Source organism: Rhinichthys klamathensis, unplaced genomic scaffold (assembly GCF_029890125.1).
Source record: "Rhinichthys klamathensis goyatoka isolate OS25496 unplaced genomic scaffold, OSU_Roscu_1.1 h1tg000033l_1, whole genome shotgun sequence".
In the NCBI taxonomy this organism is placed as follows: Eukaryota; Metazoa; Chordata; class Actinopteri; order Cypriniformes; family Leuciscidae; genus Rhinichthys; species Rhinichthys klamathensis.
The window spans coordinates 519,596-547,446 of record NW_026606582.1 but is presented as its reverse complement, the minus strand read 5'-3'; the positions used below and the strand labels follow the sequence as shown (position 1 = coordinate 547,446).

The 27,851-nt window shown below is 40.0% G+C and overlaps 1 protein-coding gene across 1 annotated transcript; it reads left to right on the top strand.

Moving 5' to 3' along the window:
• The first annotated feature begins 1,641 nt into the window (after positions 1–1,641).
• Positions 1,642–26,240, top strand: LOC130080333 (anoctamin-9). The gene is made up of 24 exons (XM_056245689.1): positions 1,642–1,799; positions 3,284–3,358; positions 3,913–4,038; positions 4,478–4,617; positions 5,045–5,094; positions 5,225–5,292; positions 7,499–7,578; positions 7,702–7,836; positions 8,003–8,096; positions 9,985–10,045; positions 10,125–10,207; positions 11,853–11,957; positions 12,070–12,237; positions 20,116–20,152; positions 20,280–20,391; positions 20,749–20,806; positions 20,928–21,025; positions 21,451–21,647; positions 22,136–22,288; positions 22,805–22,952; positions 23,042–23,164; positions 23,519–23,612; positions 23,725–23,837; positions 25,794–26,240. The coding sequence occupies exons 1-24, from the start codon at positions 1,746–1,748 to the stop codon at positions 25,894–25,896; spliced, it is 2,475 nt and encodes an 824-aa protein (XP_056101664.1). The 5' UTR covers positions 1,642–1,745; the 3' UTR covers positions 25,897–26,240.
• Positions 26,241–27,851: the final 1,611 nt, after the last annotated feature.

Below are 27,851 nucleotides of genomic sequence, written 5' to 3'. Positions count from 1 at the left end.
GTCTGGGTGTGGCAGCGGGACAGAAACATAGCTGCCTATTTCCCAAACCTTCAATTCTACAATCTGGGTTTCATAATTCCACAGCCATTTGGGGTGGGAGCCTCCTTTCCGAGGGCTATGGTCCTCCTTATGGGTGGGACCAAAGTAATAATAGTATAGGACAAAAGTGTTTAATCTGGTTTATAAGATTATAGAGGAGATTCAGATTTTTATCATTTGAACTCACATATAGATTGAATTTAAAGTCAAACCGTAGCGTGTGAGTTTTAAGACATTTCTGTGAAGTTGATTGGAACAAAATATAAAACGATGGTACCAAAGATCAGACCACCCCTGCAGACACTGCAAATAAAATGTAAAGGGTATTTGGATGTATAAGAAAGCATAGGATATACATATTTAGCAATTCCATCTTTGTAAAGAATGCATGAATCAAGCCGTGTTTATCCTGAACAAAACTTGCTTCTGCTCTGACAATGCATGTATTGTGTTGTTCTAAAAATTAATAAAAAAATAATTTTTATTTTTTATTATTCAATGTCTGGACTGGAAACATGGCAAAGCATCCATAGCAAAGCATTGTTATTTTGACCAATTGTAATTTTCTTCAAAAATGCTCTATATGACAATATTTTTTATTTGAATATAATATAACAAAAAATAACATCCAACTCAAGCATATAACTATATTACATTTTCCAGTGGTCTTTAAGTTTTTAACACATCGGCCTACATATACATGCAGAATGCAGTTCAGTTCCGACTCCTGCAGTAGTGGCCGCACAAACTTTCTTTTTATTCAGTAATAGATCTCGTGCCTCCACCTAGTGGCAGAAGTGCAGGTTTACTCACATTATGGGTTTGATTTACAATAAACATACAGTCAGATAATAGCCAAAAGATACTCGCAAGCGCTAACATACAGTCTACATAAACCTTTACAGTCCACCTTTGATTAAAAATAAATAAAAGCTCCCAAAATACATTAGGCTACTGCCAATAAACTAGGCTATATTATTATTATAAAGCTAGGCCTAGTATTATAGACTTTGCAGGGTGTGTCATGCGATTTAGGCTAGCCTATACTAAATCAAATAAGAGATCTAAGAATATTTTTAGCAAAAGTGTTGGCTACTTTTCTTACAGGTTGTTGTTTTTTGGCAATGTGTATTTTTATAGCCCATATTCTATATTCTGTATTCTAAATAAGAAGTAAAAGAGAAAAAGTGTAAGCTACATGTTGCCTATGTTTTGGTAAATGTGTTGCTATTATTCATTTTAAATAGCCTATTGTGAATTGGGTAGATGTTTATATTTATTATAAAGGTCTATAGATTTCAAATCCTTTTTTTTTTCCTGTGACATGTAATTATTGTGAAACGTTTTAATATAAATGATAAACGGGAACTATATTAGATTTTAAACGTATGTTTGGGTTAGTATGCTCTTCTGACGCAGTTGTTTGGGTTATTGTGCTCCTATGACGAGTTTTGTTATCAGACGTGAGCGCGCTCGTGACATCACTACCGAGAGTAGGCTAATCCAGCGACATTCCACAGCGGCTGTCTCTCAAGTCAAGCCAACAACACATGTCAAGTTCCTCGTAGCAGCACGGAAGTGTAGGCTACACGAGTTTCTGATGAGTCTTTTGTGCTTACTCTTTGGTTTGTAATGGCGAATTTTTAAAGGTTCCCTTTAACTGACAAGTGTCTGTGATTCCGTATAAAACCAGCAGCACAGCTGTCATGGACTGGAGCCCTGGATCTCTCATGATGGAGCGGAAACTACACCGGAGGCAGGTGAGATGAACTTAAACTGCCTTACCCAACAGCGATGTTAACGGCACTGTTTGGTTAGTTTTTGCCTCTCTTAGAGTTAACTTAGTGGGCTATCTTACAGTTTCATAGTGATTCACTTAAAACATGAAAATAATGCAATTGTTAATTGAGAGCCAACAGAATTCATGAATCACAGGCAGATTTGTGTCTGATTCAAAGATGTAGGCTACTTGCAGAATAAACCAGAAATTAAGGATCAGGAATAATGTCTGACCTAAAACTAAACAGCTAGACCTATTAAATTGAATGTGCCTGCCAAATTACTTTTATATCTATCTACATTGTTCTAACTTTGACAGTGGTTCCTTGATCTTGATAACATTGATTCAATAGAATGTCTTCAAGATTAATTTTTTTGCTCTCTCAAAAGATCGAAAAAGATTACAGAAATGTTATACACACAAATCATTATGAGCCATGGCAGAAGTTACAAGCACAGATACACTGAGGTTTGATAAAAGCTGATGTCTTTGAACAGGTGTTTCTTCAGAGGAACACCAGCAGAGAAAGTTTCAGAGCACATCGCACCCCGATTGAGGTCTTATTATATAGTGTGTTGTGAATGTAAGGGAAGTAATTCAGAAATATGAAACCAAACCAAGAGAAAAGACTTCCTCTAAGCCATGAAAAGGTTGAACGCCAAGATTTAATGGTTTGATTGTCTGTGTGAAACTGAAGTTAAGTTGTCTACTGCAGCTGTCATGGAGAAGCATCAATAGACACAGTATCTGTGATACGACCTGTGTTTGGGGTCATGCCATAAGCAACACAAAACGTTCCCTTATCAATCAAAACATTTGCTACGGTTGCAATACCTCTGCTTCTCTTGGTGTGGGACGTTCTGAGCTATTCAGACTGTTTTAGGGGAAAACAAACATTGATAGTTATCTAGTGTAGAATCAGATACTAAACTACAACTAAAGCAATTAAAAAATGCAGAAACAACATTCCAACCCTCATGACTTGATAACTGAGTCACCATGATGTTATTTCTAGTATTCACAGGCATTTGGAGGGTTTCTTGTTTCAAAATGATTTATAAGATTAGTCAGTAGTATGAACGTAGAACTTGGTGGTAGAAAAGAACTTTCCGAAATGCTTTCACTTGTATTTCAGTTTAGAGGATAATGTGCATGCATCTGTGTCATTATTATACTATTTTGCAATAGAGTAAGAACATAGGGACAGAACTGATTGGAAAGTACGTGGAAGGGGTTGATATTGATCTGTGCTCTTGCCAGAAATAGCCTAAATCCAGAGTTTGTAAACTCATCTTACATATCTCATTCTTTATCTTATTGTACAATATTATATATATATATATATATATATATATTATTGCACTCATGTATGTTAAGAACATACTGACAGTACATTTCCACCTTTTTCCCTTCTTGTAAATGGGGTTATTATTCTGAACTGTTTATATTGTGTTGTTGTTGTAGGGGAGCATTGACCTTTTAGAAACCATCGGAGTTGTAAATGAGAATGGCAATGAGATCCCATCTATGCCACCAGTGGTAAGGCCTACAGCAAATCACAGCTCATAATAGGTTTCAAAGTGAGACCACTAGTGGAAATGCTTCTATTTTGAATTGAATACATTTTTTTCATTACAAATTATATTATCAGTGTAATAGTCTGAGTGAAACAATGAATTGCACATACAACATAATACAGGTTTCAAAGTGAGGATGCTAAATTTAATATAAAATGTTAAAACAACTTACTGTATATTATCAGTGTAATAGAAAGATGGCAGCATGCATTAGGCTGACATAAACAAAACCTGATAATTCGTGTTTTCCAGCATGATTTGAGTATGTTCCAAAGAGCATCTTTTGTGCGTTATAATAAATCAAAATGAAATTTTAAATGGGGTGAGAAATTTCAGATTTTCAACATAGTCTCACTTTTTGACCCCACTGTACATGTTTAAATTATTTATAGCTTATACACACAAAGGAAAGTCACTAGAATGATATGAAAGTTTGCATAGGATGTATTTATGTAACTAAGTGGGAAGGTTCTCATAATAATTTATTAGCACTGCTTTCTTTCTTTTTAATCTCAGCAACCTCCCCTGACCTACGATTTTGTCCTTGTGGCAAAAATATCAGAAGAAGAGGAAAATAACCAATGCAACAGAAAACAGAAAGCTTTTATTGAAACTTTGAAAGCTAAGAAATTAAATGTTCATGTAAGTGAGTTTTTGCATTTTTGAGATCTGGTTTAAGAAGTCTCTTGACATATGAAGGGGAAATTCCTTTTTGCATATGAAAGTGTAACTAAAAATGGCAAGAGTTGCGTAATTGCTGACACAACAATTGAGTGCAAAACTGCAGTTCTATTTTGCCCAATTTCATTTCTCAAATAGTGTGTCTTTTTTCTGTGTCTGTATAATATGTACAAGTCAATGATACAATATGCTGTTAAATTAACAAGACTGATGTGAACCTTATTATTATGACTTTATAATTATTAGTTTTAGTTCAACACTATATAATGGCACTGCATTATTATATTGTTAATGTATTATATTATAATATTATATTATATTGTTGATAATGGTACTAATAATGAAATGTTGTCAAATATATGCTTTACTCGTTTTATTTGGTGTATGTTTCTTTTTGCAGAAATTTAGAGATGACGATAAAGTATTTTATTGCATTAGAGCACCAGAAAGGGTTTTTGAGACATACCGGTATCTCTTAAAAGTGTCTGATGCCTGTAACTGGAGTTGTGAGCAGCAGGGTACTATACCTCAGTCAACCAGGTAACACAGTCTCAAAAAACTCTCTAGCCATTTTTATGACTGTTATTCAAACACATTTGTTTAAAGGCCACAGGATGAAAATTATAGGGTTTTTAATACGTGATTGGCATTACTTTGATCATTGTTCAGTATCGACTAACTAACAGATTCCTATCTTTGCCTAACTTGCTCAGTGATAGTAAATTTTTCCTATGAATAGAGATTAGAATAGAGAATAGAGATGAATAGAGATTTTCTCCAATTAAACGGCTAGCAAACAAAATGCTACTTCTCTTACTCATGGTAATCTGAGTAATCCCTATTCTCTATGGTGCAGTGGAGAAAGGTGACATTGTCACGATTGATGTATTGTGAAAAAAACTGTTGTACACAAATAAAGAAGCCACTTTAACAGAAGGGCTTTGATCTGATTGTGGCTCTGTTTCAGGATTCGTATTGTTGATTTCATTCTGCATCACACATGCATCGATTCTGAGGGTGAGTAACAGTTTCCCTAGATTGCTCATTCATATTACTTTGTATTACATCACTGTATTATTTCAACCTTCATATGATTCATCTAGAACTGTCGATTCCATAATACATTCTCTCGCTCTACCTCTCTTAGGTGTTTCAGAATATCTGCCCGATCTCATGAAAAAAAAAGTTTTCGAGACTCACTTCTGCTTACATGAGGTATGATTTTAATATTTTATTTCCTCTTGCTCACAGCATTTTGTACACATGTAGTACAGAGTCCACACTGCAGAATCATTATGCAAATGTGTTGATAAGGAAGTAAATCCCATGTCTGTACCATACCGTCCAGCCCAAGAGGAGCTGTGTGAGTGAGGGAGTGTTGTCTCTAGAGATGCAAACAGATCTACTTCTGCTTGGCCAAACTTCTCCCTCAGGAGCTTCACCACCTCGGGCTTTCACAGGCCTCGGCCCCTGCCTTGACAGGATGTCTGCCCCCTGATTTAGATACCCCTGAATGTAAACCGCTCTCAGAGAGCGCAGCTTCCCCTGGGCCCACAGGAGGATCTGGTGAGCCAGGTTGAATAAGTGACGTGACCGCAGACCCCCCTGATGGTTTATGTAAGAGACCATCAATGTGTTGTCTGTACGAACAAGCACATGACGGCCTCTTAGGTCTGGGAGGAAGTGATTCAGTGCCTAAAACACAGCCAGCATCTCCAGGCAATTTATGTGCCACGAGAGATGATGGTCCTGCCACAGACCTTGAGCCAAACGACCACTCATGATCGCCCCCCAGCCCATAGCCCCCTGCATAGTCGTCGAATCCCATATTACACACAGAAAAGTGGTCCTCTGAGCTAGAGAAAGCACACTCTTCTTGGCGTTCATCCTCAAACCCAAATTTCTCATGTGGGCGGAAACGACATCTCGATGTCGAACTGCCAGATGCTCTGATTGAGCTACAATCACCCAATCGTCTTTGTAATTTAGTATGTGAATGTCCTAGAGTCGCAGAAGAGCCTGTGCTTCCTGTGTTGTGGAAGGATGGATACGAGTCCTTGAGATCTATCGCGACAAACCAGTCCTCTGACATGATTTCTGACACGTAATTATCTTGAATTTAATCTAGCCTACAGAGCGATTTGGTTGGCGCAGATCTAGAATCAGACACAACCCCCCATCCTTTTTAGGACCAATAAAGAACTGGCTGTAGAACCCGGACTCCCACCATGGCCAGCAGGGACTTCCTCCCCTATGACTAGAGCCTGCTGTGGCACTTTTTTTTTAGGGCGGACGTTCGGATAAGCATTCGCTGGGAACCCCTGCGCCCTGAGACACACAAGATGGCGGGGTTGGCAGAACGGCCCCCTGAGGGCACTGATGGCATCAGGAATTCTTCTTCGGCGAAACCCTCTTAGGCCTGACCTGCTGGCGAATACGCTTTACCCGCCAATGTAGCTCTCAGTGGTTTGGTGGGTAATGTCAGGGCTTTGAGGGATGATGCTTATTTAGGGGAGAGATGGCTCGCAAGCGTCTCAGCCCTGGGCATTGCCCCATAACTGTGTTTTTTAAGCCCATGGATGTTTAAATATGTTGATTTTTGTGGACTAAATACATGGTATGAAACTGGTCTCTTCCTCTTCCTCAGTGTGGACAGTTCAGTGTCTACTGTCTCAATACTGATAACATCCAGCTCCTCGGAAATGGAAAGTTGCAGTATCGGTGCTTCACTTGTGGTGGAAGTAACCGCAGAGCGTGCTTCCAAACCCTGAGATGAAACACTGGACCTAGCAGGTGAAGGCAGAGGAAGGGCCAGGCCTGTCTCTAACCCCTCTGCCAGATCCATTTGCGAACCCGACGAAAATGCTCGTAATCAGCCCCCTCAAGGGCTGACTGAGTGTGCTGCGCTCCCAGACAAACAACACACAGTACATGTGTATCCCCACCCGTAATATAACGTGGGCAGGGATGAACACACTTTCGCTCACCATTTTAATGCTTTTTTTTTTACAAGGTGAAAACTCCTGTCTAACAATGCTCTTGATTTACTGAGACAGACAAAAGCACCAAGGACAAACTATTTCACAAAGAGCACTTGCTGAAGGCACACTGTTTGGTTTGGGTGTGTTTTATAATTTCCTGGTCGATGACGTCACCCGCCTATGACGTTCCCTCACGCCATTGGATTGATTTCATACGTGCTTCGCGACGCAATCACACAGAGGCGTTACCACAGCGTTTCGATGCAGTGCGAGTTCCCTTGAAAGGGAACCAGGAGAACTAAACCTACAGGGTCTCTAGGGTGACTGTGTTTTCTGTTGCAGTCCAAATAAATGAGATTTCATGGTTTTGTAGTAATTGTAACAACAACAAAACAACAACAACAACAACAACTTTGCCCTTTGTCCACTTTTATTCCTAGAAAAGGGAGCAGAAAGAACTGAAGCAGAGCTGGGCTCGATGGTCCGCTTGTTTTCGGGGGCAACCCATAACTAACGTCAGGTTCTCTTTTTTTATTTTGTGGTTTTACTCATCTCTCTGTTCATTATATTATTTCAATTCTGCTACCAATAGAAAGTATCCTTGAAGGTTTCTTGATGATGCATTTATTGTATGTGTTGTCAGAAACTACCTTGGCGAGAAGGTGGCTCTTTATTTCCTGTGGCTGGGCTGGTACACATTTCTCTTGATTCCTGCTTCTGTAATTGGTCTCATAGTATTCCTGTATGGCCTGGCTTTCTACAGCACAAGTCCTCTCATGTGAGTAACCTAATATTAATAAACTTCAATGTTTGATTTTTAAATACATCTTTGTTTTTCGATAAACAATTATGGTACTGTGTAAGGTCACCACTTGCTGTCTAATGTAAAATAAGGGTCCTGAAGCCAAATCAACCTGTGTGTGTGCTTGTGTGTGTGTACACAGACAAGAGGTGTGCCAGTCGAACGTTATTATGTGCCCTCTGTGCGATATTAGTTGCAAAGTGTGGGAGCTTTCCGACACCTGCATGTATGCAAAGGTACTGTATTTTTTATGCAGACAATTGTGCACTGACAAGTAAGTGCACTCTTACTTTGTTTTTTACATATACACACATATGCACTATATCACGACTCAATCACCCACTTACAGTATAAGAAGCACTCAAGGCCCTTTAGATAACTCATATCATATTTTAATGATTCAGTAAATCTGTTAGGCTAACTGAGATTTTGGTATGGAGATAATTGAAGATATTTTTTTTCTGTAGTAGTCTTAAGTCTGGAATACACTACAGGACTTTTAAAATCTGAACAGATTAGGCATCATACACTTGCCAACTTTGTAAATGGTTACAGGGTAAAATTGGTTTCATACACTACCAAACTTTAAAATCATTCCGAACACAACAAACACACACAAGAAACACGCTCCTCTTTGCTAGGAGAGTTGTATGACAGTTGATGATCACAGTAGTTGTCACAACAGAAAGAAAATGAGACAAGCGAATTTGGATTAAGATGGAGATGAGTAGCACAATCAGTTGTTTTATCTGTACTGATGAGTCAAAAAATGTAGGCTTATTTTACGCATGTTCTGTTAATTTACTTTTGTTTTGTTATTGTATTTGTGTTGTATTTTATTGCAACACTGATAGATAGAGGACAGCTTCTGTTTCAGTAACGTTTTAAAATTGGCTCAAAATATTAAATATGTTTTGATATCCTCCGACTGGATGGAATCATTGTCTGAACCTAAAATTTCAGAGTCTGTGCCCATCATAAACTATGCGATTTTATGTGAAGTCTGTCAAATCCGTCTGTCCAAATCTGCACTTGTCGCCTCATCTAGACAGCAAATCAGGGCAAAAATCGGAGCAGAATTTGTGTATTGTATTCCAGCCTATTATCAACACTATCATCCCTTACATGTGTTTAATTTAACTAAATACATCATAATCAGCTAAAACGCATGTGCACCTGAGTCCGTGCCAACCGTGCCCCATTCCGAACTAAACTGCCAGTGTGAGAGCACCCTTAGAGTGCAGTTGATTTGGTATTCAACTGGTATACCTAGAAAACAAGTTCCAGTCCCCCAGCTATATATATATACAGTATTTGTGGTGGGAGGAGCAAACGACAGACACAGTGGGAGTGGTGTCAGGCCTCGGAGAGGGATTTATTAAAGTAAATAAACAAAATGTCCAAAAATGGGGGAAATAAAGTGTTAAAACAAAAGGGGATCTGGTGTCCTCGTTGTGCCAGGGAATCGTGAAGGATCGGTAGTGAAGAGATGGGATGGGTCCAGGTAAGGGGGCGGTGTCCGGCGGTGGCACGCCAGCATGCATGCACGGGGAAGAGACCGGTCTCAAGAGGAGAGGCGCGCTCAGCATTTAACAGCTGCGGTGATGAGGCTTCATATTCTTCAGGTGTGCCTCATCACACACCGCCAATTCTCCTCTTCAGTTACAAAAACGTTATTTCAGAATCTTCTCTTAATGTCCAGTTTGTTTATGCAAACATTAGGGAAAACATTAAGAGAACATTTCATTTAATCATTTTGCACAAATTATGAGAATGTTAGTTTCTCTGAGCATTCTGAAACAAATAGTAAGTAACGTTTAAAAAACATTAGACAAACATCCAAATAAAACTTTTTTTTAAAAATAGATACTTTCCAGCAATGATGTATTAATAATGTTTTTATCTGTGCTAAAATTTTGAGAATGTTATTACAGACCAGGTAACTTTATAGAAAAATTATATTAACATTACTGGTAGAACGTTTGTTCAAAACATTCAGAGAAGCTTGCCAGAACATTGGCCACATTTTTGAGAATGTTCTCTATTAGCTGGGGCCTTTTTTTAAATAAAGGTTAAAATGTTTTAATATGTGCTGACACTGTGTCTTTTGGGTCACATGTGCAGGTGAGCCTTCTGTTTGATAATGAGGGAACAGTAGCATTCGCCATGTTCATGGCTGTGTGGGGTAAGTTCAACAACAGCTCTAACCTCATTTAAGTTGGATTGATTCAATGTTATGACAGATGTTATTGTCTTCTTTACAGCCACTGTGTTTCTGGAGTTTTGGAAGCGTCACAGTTCGTCTTATGTGTGCGCATGGAAGGTCTTTGACTGGTGTGAGGAAGAGGTATTACACAGTAACCATCTCTATAACAAAAATACATCATACAGTATTAGACCTTTGAGTTAGCGACTGGGAATTTTATACGAGCTACAAAGTACTGATAACTTTAAATAATATGGTCAAGCTACCCTCTTGAAAAAGCAGCTGGCTACTCTAATAAAACATATTAAACTACATTAAAGGGATAGTTAACCCAAAAATTTCAATTACCCCATGATTTACTCACCCTCAAGCAGAGATGCTCACAAGTCTCTGAACTAGAGTCCAAGTCAAGTCTCAAGTCTCTGAACTAGAGTCCAAGTCAAGTCTGAAGTCTCTTGTGGTTATAATAAGTGTTGCATCACGTACAGCGACCCATCCAGGCTGCTTAGAACACTTCATAGCTATATATAAGGAATTCAAAGCATGTAATGTTATTATGACTCCTTTATCTATTAGCATACAGTATCAGCTTTGATTTAGGTATATAATCAGTGTAAACAGGCTATTTCAACATGACAAAAACACCAAGAATGCTTTACTTTTAAGTTAATATCTGTATCTGTACAAATTGAGGTTCTGAAGAAAAAGGACTCTCATGTCTGTTGCTGAATTATAATGAAAGGCCTTGGCTCCTATTGTGCTGGCTCTGTGGAGCCATACGACCAAATATAGAAAATGTTATAGCCTACCTCACAGCACTAAAATTGACATAGTGCAAAACATCCCAGTGTAGCTAAATGCAAAACACTATTGGAACCAAATGATGTGAAATACATGGTTCCCCATACGTTCATATATTTGTGGCGGCCCGCCACAATATCAACACTGGCTGACCGCCACACATTGATTTTCGATTTTTTATTTTATTTTTACTAAGCCTATTTAAAACCGCACTACCTCTCGCACGTCCCTCTCTCTCTCTCTCTCGTTCACCCATACCTCTCGCGCTCTCTCTACCTCATGGAACACCATGAGGTGCACGCGCGCAGATACCGCATATTTTGCATTGAGCACTTCTTTTATTTGGCCCGTCTTGTTTGAAGTTTTTAAACCCAAAGCTTACGATGAATGGCACAGCAGCGGCCGGTGCAGTCGACATGTTTGTTTGTTGTCCTCTCATGTGTGGCCACGCGCACGTAGTACGTGTTATGTAGGCAGGTTTTAGGTAACGGGTCGGAGGGAGGGGAATAACAGAGAGCTCATCAGACGTTTCCTAAAAATAAACATTGTTCACGAGTCCCGCAGCTCGAGTCCGAGTCGAGTCTGAAGTCTTTCGAGGACGAGTCTTTTGGAAGCTAGTTATTTTAGTCGATAAAGTTTTAAATATGGATATTTTTCTTACACGAACACATCGCTTCGCTTCAGAAGACCTTTATTACTAATATATTTCTAGAAAAAAAATGTATGAGGGTCACAGAACTAATGACTGGTGTAAAGTACAATTTTAACATACAATTAGTCACTCTCCGTTCCGGTAAACTCTCAAAATCAATTGCAACCAATTGTTTCCCAGTTTTTGATGCACATCCACTGCTGCAATGCTAACACTTTCAGTGTAACTTCAAAAAACTGCATCATTGTTACATCATGGTGAAGAACTACAAATATATAAAGCTTAGGGTGGTTGGGTATAACATGTAATTTTGTATGCACTTGTACCATGCAGGAGGAGTTGATTCTGGAGATTGTAAATAATGCACACTGTGAACCCAAGATGCCCATGCACTCTTATCTACGGTCCACTATAGTAATGGTTTTAGCCACACTCATGGTAAGAAACCCATGTTGATTTTGCGAAGATGCATTTACTCTCATAAAAAAATATAATTCATATATGTACGGCTAACGCTTTTCGTTGGTGTCTGTGGTTTATGTGTTATCAGATGCTGATCATCATTGGTTTGACCCATGTCCTGGTTGTGTTTCGAGTGATTGCTACTGTACTGTTGGCTGAAAACAGTTCTTGGCCGGTCATTACGGAGAATTCCCAAACAGTTGCCCTGATGCTCGGAGCTGTGCTACACTACATCACCATCACCGTCATGACTCGGGTAAGCTCTACATACTTTTCAGAGAACTGATAGTTGTCTTATTTTATTTTCCTGTGTTCATGTATTTCATATTGAAACAAGAAGTTTGGACAGAACATAATGAAAAGCTCATATTTTTATATAACCAACAATCTTTGGTTCATGAAAAATCTATGAATCATGATTTGCTACTTGCTATTGATAATCAGAGTCAGGTGATATTAAGTGGACATTCTCATTCTTGAGAGCATTTTATTAGTCAAAAAGTGTATATGCCCCTGATTGCAAGATGATGTCATCAATATTTTTGATAGGTTTTCCTGGAAGACAATCTTCAAATATGCTAAAAATTATTTTATTTTAATTTTCATTTTAGGAGTACACAAGCATAAAGACCTCAAAGTTAAATTTCAATTTCTTGTAGTCTTTAAGCTTAATTAATACGTAATTTACCGGTAAGTTTTAATCATTTGATATCAAATATCTAACACCATTTTGAACTTTCAATCTCAAATCATTGGTTCTATCATTGGGGTAGTTTTAGAGGTATATGGCAATGTTCCAAAATGTATTAGTTACATGTATAACCTGGTTTCCTGAGAAGGGAACGAAACGCTGTGTCAGGAGCTGACGCTATGGGAAAACACCTTCAGTGTGGCGGTGTCTGAAGCATGTGTGCAATCATGGCAATTTTATTGGCAGATGAAGAGTTTATGTGACATAGCGGGCTGCATTACAGAGACCATAAAAGGGCATCTGCACAATCATGACCCAAGATTATGTTTCTTTGAAGGAAGATTCACAGGGATGCCTGAAGAATGGAAAATAGACGCAGCGTTTCTTTCCCTTCTCAGAGGGAGTTCGAAGGAACTCTACTTGGCATCAGGAGTTGACGCCATGGGGAACAGCATACCAACTAGCCATACTGAAAAATGCTTGCCCAACAAAACTGTGAAAAAGAAACGCTTAGCACAGGTTTGCGAGCAAAGAAATAACGAATTAACCCAAAGAGCCTGGGATTGAATCCTGGTCCAAACTGTAGAATCTTATGAATGTTGTTGTGGAAAAAGTCTTCACTCTTTGCAAACAAAAAAAAAAGAAAAAAAGTAAAAAGGTCCCAGATGCCAAAGATCAGACTTTATTGGTCCAGTGAAAGATGCCCAAGCCGAGATGCCAACTGAACATCTAACAATCTAATTCGCAACTCTCTCTTTTATAGAGTTTCTCCCAACCTGTTTAACCAATGAGCGTACATTTGGGTACATTGTACTTTCCAATTTTTTTATTAGCCATTTTTTCTTTCGCCTGCCACAATTAATTCCTAATCTTTCTGCCTTCTACTTAAAAGTGGCGTGTCGCCAACTAGTATATATATATATATATTTTAAATCATCAAGAGAACATATTAAAAACCATTTATCAAGAAAGTGTACACAACATGTAAATCAAAAATAGAAATGTAATATCATTGTACCACTTAGGGACTGGTGTAGGCTAGCCCACTGATTGTTTTCTTTGTAGAGGGAGCTCTAGCTTTTAAAAGGGTCTCTACAACATTGGTTGAGAGACCAAGTTCTATGAGTGGGTTCCCTTCCGGGGCCCAACCCACATTTTCCGTATCTCAGGTCAGGGCTGCCAAATTGCGCCCCACAACTGAGACAGAATTTCGCTCCTGGTCTGAATCTCCAAAGGAGAGCCTTTCAAGAGACATTCTAGGTCCGAGATCCATATTCTGGCTGGCCGAAACAGAGGTATGAGCAACAGGCGTACTCCGTCCTGCCAAACCCTCTCTAGAACTGTCGAGAGCGGAACTATCGGTGGAAACGCATAAAGACGCAGCTTCGGCCATGTTTTCACCTTAGCATCCAGCCCCAAAGGTGCTAGAGGTGTGAGGGAGAACCAAAGGGGGCAGTGGGTCAACTCGATTAAAGCATACAGGTCGACTTCTACTTGGCCAAACTTCTGTTACAATGGCCCTCATTTATCAAAAGTGCGTACACCAAATTTCCAGCGTACACCTGGCGTACACCCAAAACCACGGTGACTTTGAGATGTATCAATATGGACGTTGGCGTACGGCACGCTCAAATCCTACGCCAGCTCAGGAGGTGGTGTACGCAGAAATGCGCAGAAAAACAATTCCTAACACCACAAAATGCACTGACAAACTAAAAGATATTATATATTATGACCCACTGTAAAACAAAAAACAACAACATAGTAATTATAAACTTCAGTGTTTATTTTTGTGCAACATGGACTTCAATTTTTAATTTGTGTGACTTTACCAAAGCATTTGATTTGTAAGCATATGTATTCCTTCAGTTGCGAGCCTGTGCGCTTTACCCTGACGTTTCAGGGTTTGGCCCGGCAGGTGCGCACGGACTGGGTTCGGTAACAAAAGGCTTTCAATGACCAAAAAATTATTCAGACTGACAAAATAATAAAAAATACATTCTTCTTCTTTTAAATAATACAAATAATAATAAAGACATTCTTCTTCTAAATAACAATAAGCGTCATTAATAATACAAATCATACTAATAATAAGAAGAATATTACAAATTGTCATGCAATTATTAATGTGAATGAATGGTACTCCACATCACATCATCATCATCACTATTGTACACCCCAATACATGTAATGTGATTCGAAATTGAATGCTAATTCAAAAGACGTGCTGTAAAATATTGCATTGTGATAGGTCATTTCGGCTCCACGTCAGTGAAGTTTCTCTTCTTTGCCGTCTTCCGTGTGTCCATGGCGTAAAATCAGGGCGTGGGGGAAGCGAAGACTTAAATATATAGGGGCGTGTTATTCTAATGACGATCGTTTTCAGCCGCAGGATTTATCAAGGGCAGGTATTGCGTACACCTGGATTTCAAAGGTACGCACAGCTTCATAAATCAGGCGGTGAGAGGAGTGTAAGCATAATCTTACGCCAACTTATACGCCCGTTTCTACGCAAGAATGATAAATGAGGGCCATTAACTCTACCACCTGTGGATGAAGTCTCCATTCTGTGGGCCTCCATTCTGTGGGCCTCAGCTCCTGCCTAAGAAGGATGTCTGCTCCTGTGTTGCGATATACCAGAATATGAACTGTCCTCAGTGAGGGTTGTTTGTACTTGGCTGTATTCGAAGACCGCAACCCAGCCTGTAAGAGAGGCATTCGTTGAAATGGTTTTCTGATGGAACACACCGAGTGAGACACCCTGAGTTAAAAAATGGGGTCGTCTCCACAGAAGAAGGGTACGAAGACACTTGTACGTAACCCTTTACGACTTGCAGAGGGTGGCATCAAAAGTGAAAACCCCTGCATTTGAGCCACCGTTAAAATGGTCTTATATAGAGCAACGCCTAATGGAATAACCCGGGCGGCTGTTGCCATAAGAGCCAGAAGCCTTTGAAATAGGCTGACTGGAGTACCCTGGCCCAGCCTGATGCTGCCAACACAAGCAAGGATCAACTCCACAAAGAAGGAGATAAATTCGCCTGCCTGGTTGAATCCCATTCTACTCCTAAAATCGTTGTCCTCTGTTTTAGAGAAAGCACACTTTTCTTGAGGTTCAGATCTAGGCACTTTAAGTGAGCGAGAACAACACCTTGATGGTGAACCCGACTCTAAGGTAACCTTTTCTATGGGCCCCTTGTCCAAAAGAGATTGTACTTCTTGTTCTAGAAACAAGGCCTCTTTTACACTTACTAGCACGAGGAGGACACTGTTGAAGTGAGGTGGAAACATGAAAAAAGCTTTTTCTATGGTCCAAAAAACCCAAAGTGACACATTTGCAGAAGTCACCATGCTGCAAATTCTCTGAAAGCAGGATCATATGTTCATTGTCAAGTACCCTACTGATACTTTGAGAAAAGAGGAGAAAACTGCTCTTTTCGGCACCCTAAAACCTCTAACTGGCGAGGAACAACTGAACATCTTGAACAAGGCACTTATTGAAAAAGGGAGGACCTTAATTTCTAAGGGGAGCAGACGACCCTAACAACATTTGTATGCCCCTATAACCTCAGAGGAGGGAGCTGGTGACAACGCCAAGCAGAGACTGGGCAGAATCCTGCTGGGGAATGCTGCTTCCCAAAACACAGAACAAAACACAAACCCTAAACTTAGCATGGGAAACTGTTCTGTTCGGTGTCCTAAAATGACCCAAAGACAGGAAGAAAAAAACTTTTTGACAAGGGAACTGATTGAAAAATGTGGTTCCCGGTATTTTCTGGGGGGCAACACTGCCCTCACAATCTTTGAGAGCTTCACAATCTGGAAGTGACGCTGTCGTGGGTTTAGCAATGCAGCCCCTTGAGGGCATGGAAGCCCTCATCGAAATATATTTAAAAAAGGCTTGGTACGCTTGCCTAACAGAGGTTACAAAAACTGTACTTAAGTAAAAGTACAAGTACTTATAGAAATATTTACTCAAAGTAAAAGTAATAATCTTAATAGTTATTTGAATAAGAGTAAAAAAGTACCCAATAAAATAACTACTCAAGTAGCTAGTTAGTTACTTCAGATCATATACAGTGCTGCTTGAAAGTTTGTGAACCCCTTGCAGAATCTGTTAAAAAAGTGAAGGAAAAAACGAAGGAAACACAATGCATTAAGAACCAGGTTGAAGTTGTCCAAAATTGTCTTAGTTTGTTTAAATATATATATTTTTTTCATGTAGTACTGTCCTTCGGAAGCAACAGAAGATACTTACGTTTCCTGGAACACAAATTAAGTACAATTTACCTTGATCTTCAAATTCAAAACATTTTCACCCCCCGGCTCTTAAAGGTGCACTATGCAGGAATTCCGTTTTTGTCAAACAGCGACCCCTAGAGTCGTTGTGGAGTACTTGTACTGTCGTAAATAGCACTCACGAGTAGATGGCTCTGCACTCATGTCCTGATCCCCTCCCCCTGTACACCGGTACCTGTTCAGTAGGATGGAAGCTGTAACGAGTTGAAATAAGGTGTGGCCCCTTTAAGAGCTGCGTGCGCCCTGTTTAACTGTCGGCAGTCTGTATTGTATGTGCGCCTCGAACACCACATGTATACGGCGCCGGGTTATTTCTGTTTGATGCTTATTTTATCAGATCTTTTTTGCCGTAAAGCAATTCGTTACATCGCGAGACCTGATATCACGCGACACTTCCTGATGCTGCGGCCGGCGGCCCGCCGGCTCAAAGTTGCAAGTGTGTTTTTTCCGCTCACATGCGATAGGGGGGTGCGAAACGACCACCATTCAAAAGAGTAATATAACCATTCCAATGACTCCGAAGCTGTTCGGTTGAGGTAAAAAACCTGCATAGTTCACCTTTAATGCATTGTGTTTCCTTCTGAACATTTGACAGTTTAACTGCTCAGGCCAAACAAGGGACTCAAGAACAACGATAAAATCCCCCCCCCAAAAAAACAGTCCTGGATCATCCAGGTAACATCTAGTGTTAAAGGAGTAGTTCACTTTAAAATGAAAATTACTCCATGATTTACTCACCCTCAAGCCATCCTAGGTGTATATGACTTTCTTCTTTCAGACGAATACAATCGGAGTTATATAAATAATAGGGGTGTAACGATACATGTATTCGTATTGAACCGTTCGGTACGAGGCTTTCGGTTTGGTTTTCGGTACACATTTTTAAACATTTTTAAACCATTTTTCCTGCCGACCCAAATTTTGTTATTTCAAATTTAGGTGCGTCACGCGTGGCAAGCGTGCTCATAATGTAAGAGATGCTGGCATGACCACAACATTGCCCAACATCAAATGGCAAATGTAATGTAAGCGGAACGAAACTGAAGTACTCGTTATTGTGTGGTTGACGGACCGTTTATCAGTTTGGACCAATGCAGCACGAGCCGATCTTAATCAAGCAGCACTGTTACTAACTGTTATACAGCGAAATCCAGTAAAGAAAAAATTTGAATTCGCCACTGAAGTAATAACATCGCTGCAAGATCTAGTGAGAAACATTCACATTTCTCCATTATTAATGGATCAAGCAGCGCTGACGTGGAAACCAGGAAGAAACATTGTGCCATGAATGAACTATTCAGTGTCCACAGATCAGCAACATTCACCATGGATTTACTGTAGTAACACTACTAACAGAATAGTAGGCTATAATGCTTTCAAGTAACATTACGTCGGTTCTCTTACGAGAGTACTCTCGTGTTACATAAGCTAGCTTACGCTACGGGAAAACCTCTTTTCTCGAGAATACTGAAGCCAAAAATTATCCTTATAATTTGTATTAATTTAAAACGCATTTGCTGCAGCGAGCAGACCTAGGCGAGGCAGCTCGCGCGCCTATTGGCTGCTCTGCGGCAACTGCTGCAACCTATCAAGGCACTGCTCGTGACGTAAGCACCAATGAGGGCGCTGCTTGATTTTCATCTCTTCAGCGAAGCCTTCGGCTGTTCTCTTCTCGCCTCGGGGAGTGAAGAGTGCCCTTCTCTTCAGGAGTCCAGTGGGATTAGAGCCAGCGTCGACGCCGAGCTTCTCTGCCTCCTCACGAAGGCCGTGGAGGACCTCGGCCTGGATTGGTCGCTGAGCCCACGCCCAACAGACTCGACGGCTGCTTTCTCCCTGGTCTCCGCGCAGTGCCTCCCACGAGGCCCGCCCCATTTCTCCCCGAACTGGATGAGGAGCTGTCGAATTCCTGGAAGGCTCCTTTTTCGGCTAGGCTGCGATCATCTGTCTCTCCGACGCTCTCCGTTGTGGACGCCGCGAAGGACAAAGGATTTGTTTCCATTCCTCCGGTCGAGGAAGCGATCGCAACGCACCTTTGCCCGCCCTCCGCTGGATGGCATTCTAAGGCCGCTTTGCCTTCTAAAGTCTGCCGAACTACTTCCGCCTTCGTCAGCCGCGCTTACACCGCCGCTGGCCAGGCCGCCTCAGCACTCCACACGATGGCAGTGCTGCAGATTTACCAAGCCAACCTTCTCCGTTCCTTGGACAAGGCGGGCACGGACCCTGACAGCTTTACTGACTTGAGGAGCGCCACAGACCTAGCTCTGCGAGCCACCAAGTCCGCCGCCCAGGCCATCGGGAGGAACATGGCGTCCCTCACCGTTGTCAAGAGATATTGTGGCTGACGCTGTCGGATATGAAGGACGCTGACAGAGCCTCCTTCCTTGACGCGCATGTGTCTCCTTCTGGGCTTTTCGGGCAAGCTGTTGATGGGTTTGTGGAGCGTTTTTTTTACAGAGGTCCAGAAGACGTTGCAGGCTATGCAGCACTTCATCCCTCGACGCTCGAGTTCCGCGTCAGGACGCTCTAGGAAACAGCCTGCAGCGTCAGCGACCGAAAGAGCGCCAACGCTCGAGTTCGGCTGGCCGTCGCAAACAGCCTCCTCCTCGGGGAACCAGGCCCAAGATGACGATGGATCCTGTGCCACCGAAATCTTCCTGACTCTAGGAACACGGCGAAGGTCGAGTCCCGCTGCGGCCGGACCGCCTTTGAAAGCAGCACGTGTCGCTCACAGTTTCCGCGGCCGCGGTGACTGGAGATGTGTATTCTACAGCCAACGAGCCAGTTGCACAACTAGCTCGCCTGTACCCAAACGCCGTTTTCACGGTGACCCAGATAAATCTCAAAAAGAGCATTATGTCTGTTTATCCGGCTCTCGCCGAAGGGGTTTTAAATGTAGGAAATGTGCCCACGTCCCAGTGTTCACCCCTACACATAAATGTGCCCACTCAGTTTGTTGACATTGAAGGACATCCATAGCCGCGTAACCACAACATTTTTTGGGTGAACTATCCCTTTAATTAAGTTGCCTGTTTTGAATCAGCCTTTGCATTGAGTTGCCTGTAATGCAATACAATTTGGAACAGAGCTTATTTCTTTTTTGGCTTATGATAACAATAGTTGTAACATTGTAATTATTTCATTCAGGTCAATTGTACAGTAGCCATGAAGCTGAGTGAAATAGGTCAGTGAAACACAGTTTGTGGCTTTAATTGTCAGACATTTTTATTGTTAACCCTATTTGTTTGATATAAAACACTTCTCAAGACTATACTGTTTTTTGTTGTTGTTGTTGTTGTTGTTGCTTGCAGAGAATAAGCACTCCCATTCTGCCATTGAAAGGAGTTTTACAGTGAAGATGTTCACATTCCAGTTCTTTACAATGTTCTCCTCTCTCATGTACACAGCGTTCTTTCTGGGAAGGTAGCCTTGACAATTAATAGTTTCTATTATATTGTATTTTCTATGATATTATACTAATTACTATAAATTAATTGCTCTGTTTGCAGAGTAATCCCATTGTTATATTACTTATGAATGTATTTGTAAAATTAATGTCAGCCTTTACCAGATACATCATTCATGAATTTGTCAGTATTAGTTTTGTGTAGCCCTGTCATATGCTTTGACTGATTGGTTATATTGTACAGTGCAGTTGAGAGGTGTTTTTACCAGGGCATAACCCATTTCCTCTAAAATTAATACAATTTTACTGTAATAAAAATGTACTGTAAGCAACAACAAAAAAGTAATGCACTTAAAAAACTTTTTTTTTTAAAGAATTAATGGTCACCCTGGAGGATATACAAGAATATCTGGCAGATGGAGACTGGAGGAGGTGTGGCAATTATAATGTTCTCTACAGTGTGCTATAAATAAACAATGCTGTACTATATTTTATTTTTTAACTTATTTGTTTACACTAATTTTTATGCAATATTACATTCTTTTCAATTCAGTGTCACCCAAGTGGCTGTCTCACAGATTTGTTCATTCAGATGTCTATTATCATGGTACTTAAACAGACCTTCAACAATATCTTTGAATATTCTGGTCCGTAAGTGGAACATTTTTATTGTCTTTGTGTGGTCTGTGCTTTTTATCATTTAACACTGGTGTTGGAAATCAAGATCTTTTTCAGAACCAGTTCCATATAATATAAAATACTGACAACCAAACATTTTTATGACGTAAGATTCCGCTACTACACGTCTTTTCTATTGTGTGTTCTATGTTGACTTAAAATGTTACCGAAAGTAGTATTTCAGTCATATGCTATTATGTAGTTAAGACCATTTCTTCGCCAAGTATAAAAAATAATAGTTAAGGAACCGGAATCATTACATTTCTTATAATCCTGATCCCTATTTTACACTGCTTTGTGTACTTTGTATAATATACAGTAAATGTATAAGAGATAACAAACACTTATTTATACCCTCTAACCCAAACACCTATTTATACCCCCTTACCCTCATACAGCTGGTTTAGAAGGTGGTTGAACAGGAAAAAGACCCAGAAGCTGCGGAGAAGATGTGTCAAATGCTATAAGAAGGAGTGTATGAGCGCCAAGGAAGGATCCGAACTCTGTGAAAACTGCAAACGCGAAGACCTCCACAGAAACTATGGCCTGATTAAAACTGATAGCTTCAGCCTCTTTAATGAGTTCTTGGAAATGGGTACAGATCTTGAAAATATGCTTGAAGATGTAATCGTCGTTTTGTGTGTGTGTTTGTTCCCAGAACCGGTTACTAGTGGTGTTTGCTATAGACAATAATCACTACTATTGTTCATTCTTATAATTAGGGATATAACTCAAATCCCTAACCATAAGTATTAAATTTTGGTCAGTAACTCGTCCTACACATTTTATCATGATTGAGATCTCATACCATAGAGATTTGGAGTAGGCTTCTTTGATTTGGGCCAGTAGTAACCCCAACACATAGTAAAATACTAATAACAACCACTTAGAACGCCTTCGCAATCACATAGTAACAGCCTGGTAGCCTCCCACTACACCTCAGCATTGTTGCAGCAAGTTTTGCAGTTTTGGGTCTTCAAAACTCTTCTAGTGTTCTTTTAAGAGGATACATTAGAAAGCGTATGTTTTCTTTGAAACACAGATGTCTAAAATTAGCATTTTTTGTTTGTTTTACCTCCCCAGTGATGCAGTTCAGTTTTACTACTATCTTCGTAGCAGCATTTCCTTTGGCTCCATTGTTGGCTCTTCTAAACAACATCATTGAGATCCGATTGGATGCCATTAAGATGGTCAGTCTTGAACGCAGACTAGTACCAACAAAGGCCAACAATATTGGTGAGGGAAAAAAAGGTTCATGGCATTATAAACAGAATATTCATACCATGAGAAATCATTTGATATCAAAGAGCTTATGGAACTATGTAAACATACTGTAACTTGCAGAACTCAAAACTTCCTATGCAGTTCAAACTGACCATTTATATTAACAAACTAAAATTGACGTGTTGTCTGAAAGAATCGTTCTGAGCTCCAGTCACTGTGAGGAAATACAACAGTTATTCCTAAATATTAGAACAATTATAGATGAGGGTAAAATGTGGCTTTGTTTATTGCCTACAACTCTGAATATCCTTCTGAAGCAACTAAACAGGATCCCTCATCATTTCAGTCTTGTTTTAACAGTTTGAGTAGCACAATTCTTTGTAGATTATTTTATGAATCTGTCACAAAATAATGCAGCTTTGCAAAGAAACTTGACAATAAAAGATTGCAATAAAAATAGAGAATGGAAAATGATCATGAAAAAATATGTGGACCTCAAGCAATGTTCAACTTTTTTTCTCATTTCAGGTGTTTGGACAGAAGTGCTGGAGGCCATTAGTGTGCTTGCGGTCATTGCTAATGGACTGGTCATTGGTATATCCTCTGATTTCATTCCTCGTCTGGTTTACAAGTACTACTATGGGCCTTGTGCCAGCGGCAGTGCTACAGGCATTGAGTGAGTTGGACTTGAAATTTCACACCTGCTTAATCAATATATTTGGAGCACCACAAATGTGTCTTTCAATCTTCTTTGTTTAATTTCAGTTGTATGGTTGGATACATAAACAACACACTTTCCATTGCTTATATAAGTGATAAGAGAGTTAGTGAAGATTTCACACATCATCAGATGGTCACTTACAGTGGCATAAATGTGACACACTGCAGGTAATATCTATCTATCTATCTATCTATCTATCTATCTATCTATCTATCTATCTATCTATCTATCTATCTATCTATCTATCTATCTATCTATCTATCTATCTATCTATCTATCCTAAACACCTTATGGACTTAGCAACCTCTCATAACACTCAAGCAACCAAGATCATTTCATTTGTCCATTAGACAACAGTCCTGTTTAAGTGGGTGGTTCTTAGCAATAATACGCTTGAATGAACACACAAAATTTAATTCATTTTCACTTATTAATTTGTATGTATGTGCACATTTGATTATGGTCATAATCAAACCTGTGCTGTTTATGTACTGTTTATTTACTGTACTGTTAATTTTCAGCTACAGAGACTACAGAAGTAATGAAGACTATAGTTTAACTAATCAGTTTTGGGTCATTCTGGCAGCACGATTAGTCTTCATCATTCTGTTTGAGGTAATCTGATACATAAAATAAGAACAGGATTCCAGATACACAGTAATTACACTAAGAATAATAATGAATTTTATTGCTCACTCACTATTTTCATCTATCTCTCTGTGACCAGCATGTAGTTGTGATCTTTAAGTGTGTAGCAAGCTGGTTTGTCCCTACTTCCCCCCTGGATGTGAGAAATGAAAGACTGTATGATAAACTCAAAAGGCTGAAAGAAGAATTGAGGTCAGTAACAAGAGCTAATAAAACAACATTTTAAAACAATTATATATATATATATATACACTCACCGGCCACTTTATTAGGTACACCTGTCCAACTGCTCGTTAACACTTAATTTCTAAGCAGCCAATCACATGGCGGCAACTCAGTGCATTTAGGCATGTAGACATGGTCAAGACAATCTCCTGCAGTTCAAACCGAGCATCAGTATGGGGAAGAAAGTTGATTTGAGTGACTTTGAACGTGGCATGATTGTTGGTGCCAGAAGGGCTGGTCTGAGTATTTCAGAAACTGCTAATCTACTGGGATTTTCACGCACAACCATCTCTAGGGTTTACAGAGAATGGTCCGAAAAAGAAAAAACATCCAGTGAGCGGCAGTTCTGTGCGCGGAAATGCCTTGTTGATGCCAGAGGTCAGAGGAGAATGGCCAGACTGGTTCGAGCTGATAGAAGGGCAACAGTGACTGAAATAACCACTCGTTACAACCGAGGTATGCAGCAAAGCATTTGTGAAGCCACAACACGCACAACCTTGAGGCGGATGGGCTACAACAGCAGAAGACTCCACCGGGTACCACTCATCTCCACTACAAATAGGAAAAAGAGGCTACAATTTGCAAGAGCTCACCAAAATTGAACAGTTGAAGACTGGAAAAATGTTGCCTGGTCTGATGAGTCTCGATTTCTGTTGAGACATTCAGATGTTAGAGTCAGAATTTGGCGTAAACAGAATCAGAACATGGAACCATCATGCCTTGTTACCACTGTGCAGGCTGGTGGTGGTGGTGTAATGGTGTGGGGGATGTTTTCCTGGCACACTTTAGGCCCCTTAGTGCCAATTGGGCATCGTTTAAATGCCACGGCCTACCTGAGCATTGTTTCTGACCATGTCCATCCCTTTATGGCCACCATGTACCCATCCTCTGATGGCTACTTCCACCATGTCACAAAGCTCTAATCATTTCAAATTGGTTTCTTGAACATGACAATGAGTTCACTGTACTAAAATGGCCTCCACAGTCACCAGATCTCAACCCAATAGAGCATCTTTGGGATGTGGTGGAACGGGAGATTCGCATCATGGATGTGCAGCCGACAAATCTGCGGCAACTGTGTGATGCCATCATGTCAATATGGACCAAACTCCCTGAGGAATGCTTCCAGCACCTTGTTGAATCTATGCCACGAAGAATTGAGGCAGTTCTGAAGGCAAAAGGGGGTCCAACCCGTTACTAGCATGGGGTACCTAATAAAGTGGCCGGTGAGTGTATATAATATATATATATATTTTGGGTTTGGGGGGTGGAGTGGGTTTTAAGAGTCTCAATGATTATGGTTAAACATGATCAAGTTGATGATTATTGCGCTGTTCATTTTTAAAAAATGTAGGGCGGTACTGGATTTTATTCATTGCAATGTATTGGAAAGTGAGGCAGGATGTCATTCACCTGAAAATATATATATATATATACAGTTGTAATAAAAATTATTCAATCCCTGCAAATCAGGGTTATTGGCAAAATGTACAGACTTTCAGCTGTTTGCACTGAACAAATCGAACAAAAGTAATTGAAATAGCTCAACACAACAAATGTTTCAAGTTGTTTCCCCAAATTCAACTGAAAATGCAACTTTTAATGACTTCTGCAGTCACAAAATTATTCAACACCCTGAATAGAATCCCTCACAACAGCACAAATCTGCAAAACAGGTGTTGTCTCAAACACACATGGTGCAACTAATCAAGGCCTTCATTAGTTCCACCATCTGTGCTTGAGCTAGAACACATGAAATATCTGAACTTATATATACAGTATATATAAAGAGAGAGTATTCTTAATGTGCATAAATAATGTGAAGATAATTAATATTTTAATGAACTTTAAAAATGTATATATGTGTGTTGGTTCATGTTATTGATTTATTTCTCTAATTAAAATAATCTTTTTTTTTTCTAGAGTTCAAAGAGCACAACCGGACACTTTGACCAAACTAAATGAGAATGGTAATGTGAAAAGAACATCTAAACAGAAAAAGGCAAACAAGCTAAATAGTATGTGAGACAAATGAGCTAAAACAAGGTGCCCCCACATAACAATCTTATTTTTGTGTAATCTCAAGAATATTTGGCTGGATGAGTGTATATGTCTTTGATACATTGATCAAAGCATTGATACAGTTGCATGAATTGTATATAATTTTGTATTTTTTAGCATGGAAACCCATTAGTTGCATTTTTTATAAGATGTATATATAAAACAAAATGTGACCTATTATACTCATGATAAATGGCATGGTTATATAATTCAGTTATTTTGTGAAATAATGTATAAAAATAGAGCCAATGAAAGTGCTGTGGTTTGAGTTCCTGTCAACATGTAATTGAATAAAATGAATAAAATTGATGTCTTGACCTCTCAGAATTGATTCCACCAACATTTGCACTAAATGGATCAGAAACTCAAAGAAATGAATATAACCTTATAGGCTAATTTGAAAAAGATATGCCATGTCAGTTTCCTTTCGAAAGGGAACTCGCACTGCGTCGATGACGCTTTGGGGAACGCCTCAGGCGTGACAGGTGTCTGAAATCACGGCAATCACATTGACCGGCGACAGCCCGTGAATCATTAGCATGAATGATTAACTTTTGACCTGGAAGTATAAAAGTTGACCTGGAAGTATAAAAGTATACCGTGGAGCTGGCCTTCTTCTCCTGTGGAGCGTGTTTTGTCATCTTTTGACCCGTCTCCCGGTGCACGGTGAAACGTTGCAATACACACGGGAATTTCTTCTCCTGCTTCGCAATGCCAGGGTTGGCTCTGTGAATCCAAATGTGGTCTTCGCCGAGGAGATCATTCAACCGCTGGCTTCCACGCCTGGGGCCCAGAGCTGGATACCACCACGGGCAAGGAGGAAGAGAGGGAGACGTGGAGGTGTACGGCAAAGGCTCAAAAGACTTGGTCACCGTAGAATCCCCCTTCCCTCTATAATGTTAGCAAATCTGCAGTCCCTACGCAATAAAGTGGATGAAGTCCAAGCACACGTGAGGTTTCTGGAGGAGTATCGGGACGCGTGCATTCCTCGCCGTCACAGAAACATGGCTTATGGCTCGTTTCCATTGAGCGGTACGGTACGGTCCGGTACAGTACAGTACGGTTCCGTCGGTAAACCATGATCCGGCTAGCGTTTCCACCGCCAACAGTACCCTTACTTGATAGGCATGGTGTTTGCCGGAAAGAAGCGATCGACGTCATTTTCGCGCGAAGAAAGCGACATAGTATACAACAATGGATGACATACTGCAGATCTTGTTATTGCTTCTCGGTATGTTTGTCACTAGAAACAAGCGCCGGCATTAGGCGTTTCCACCGCCAACAGTACCCTTACTTGATAGGCGTGGTGTTTGCCGGAAAGAAGCGATCGACGTCATTTTCGCGCGAAGAAAGCGACATAGTATACAACAATGGATGACATACTGCAGATCTTGTTATTGCTTCTCGGCATGTTTGTCACTAGAAACAAGCGCCGGCATTCAGCGTTTCTCAATACCAAGTAGCCTACGCAAAGTCCGACTCAGGAGAAAGACTCCCGAGTCCAGTAATTCTGCTAATGGAACAGCGCGTTCTTGAAAGCGCCACTCAGCTCGCTCTGCTACTCCGGTTATCTCTGTATGTACATTTTAGGCAACAATAAAACGAAATATGTTATAAAACACCACTCTGCTTCTTTTCGATTTCATTTAAATACATTTTTAACATTATAAGCACATAAATGTGGTTCAGGCAACGCATAGCCTATTGATTATATTCACTGCATGTACTGTATGTAGCCTATATATTATACTATTTATAACAAAACTAAATATAAAACACAACCCTGCCTCTTTTCGTTTAAATTTAAAAATATTAAACATATTCCAGGCAATATGTGCATTGGTACAAATGTTCCAATAAACAACATTACAGATGGTCTTGTAATAAAATAAAAAATTATAAAACTCAACCCTATCTCTT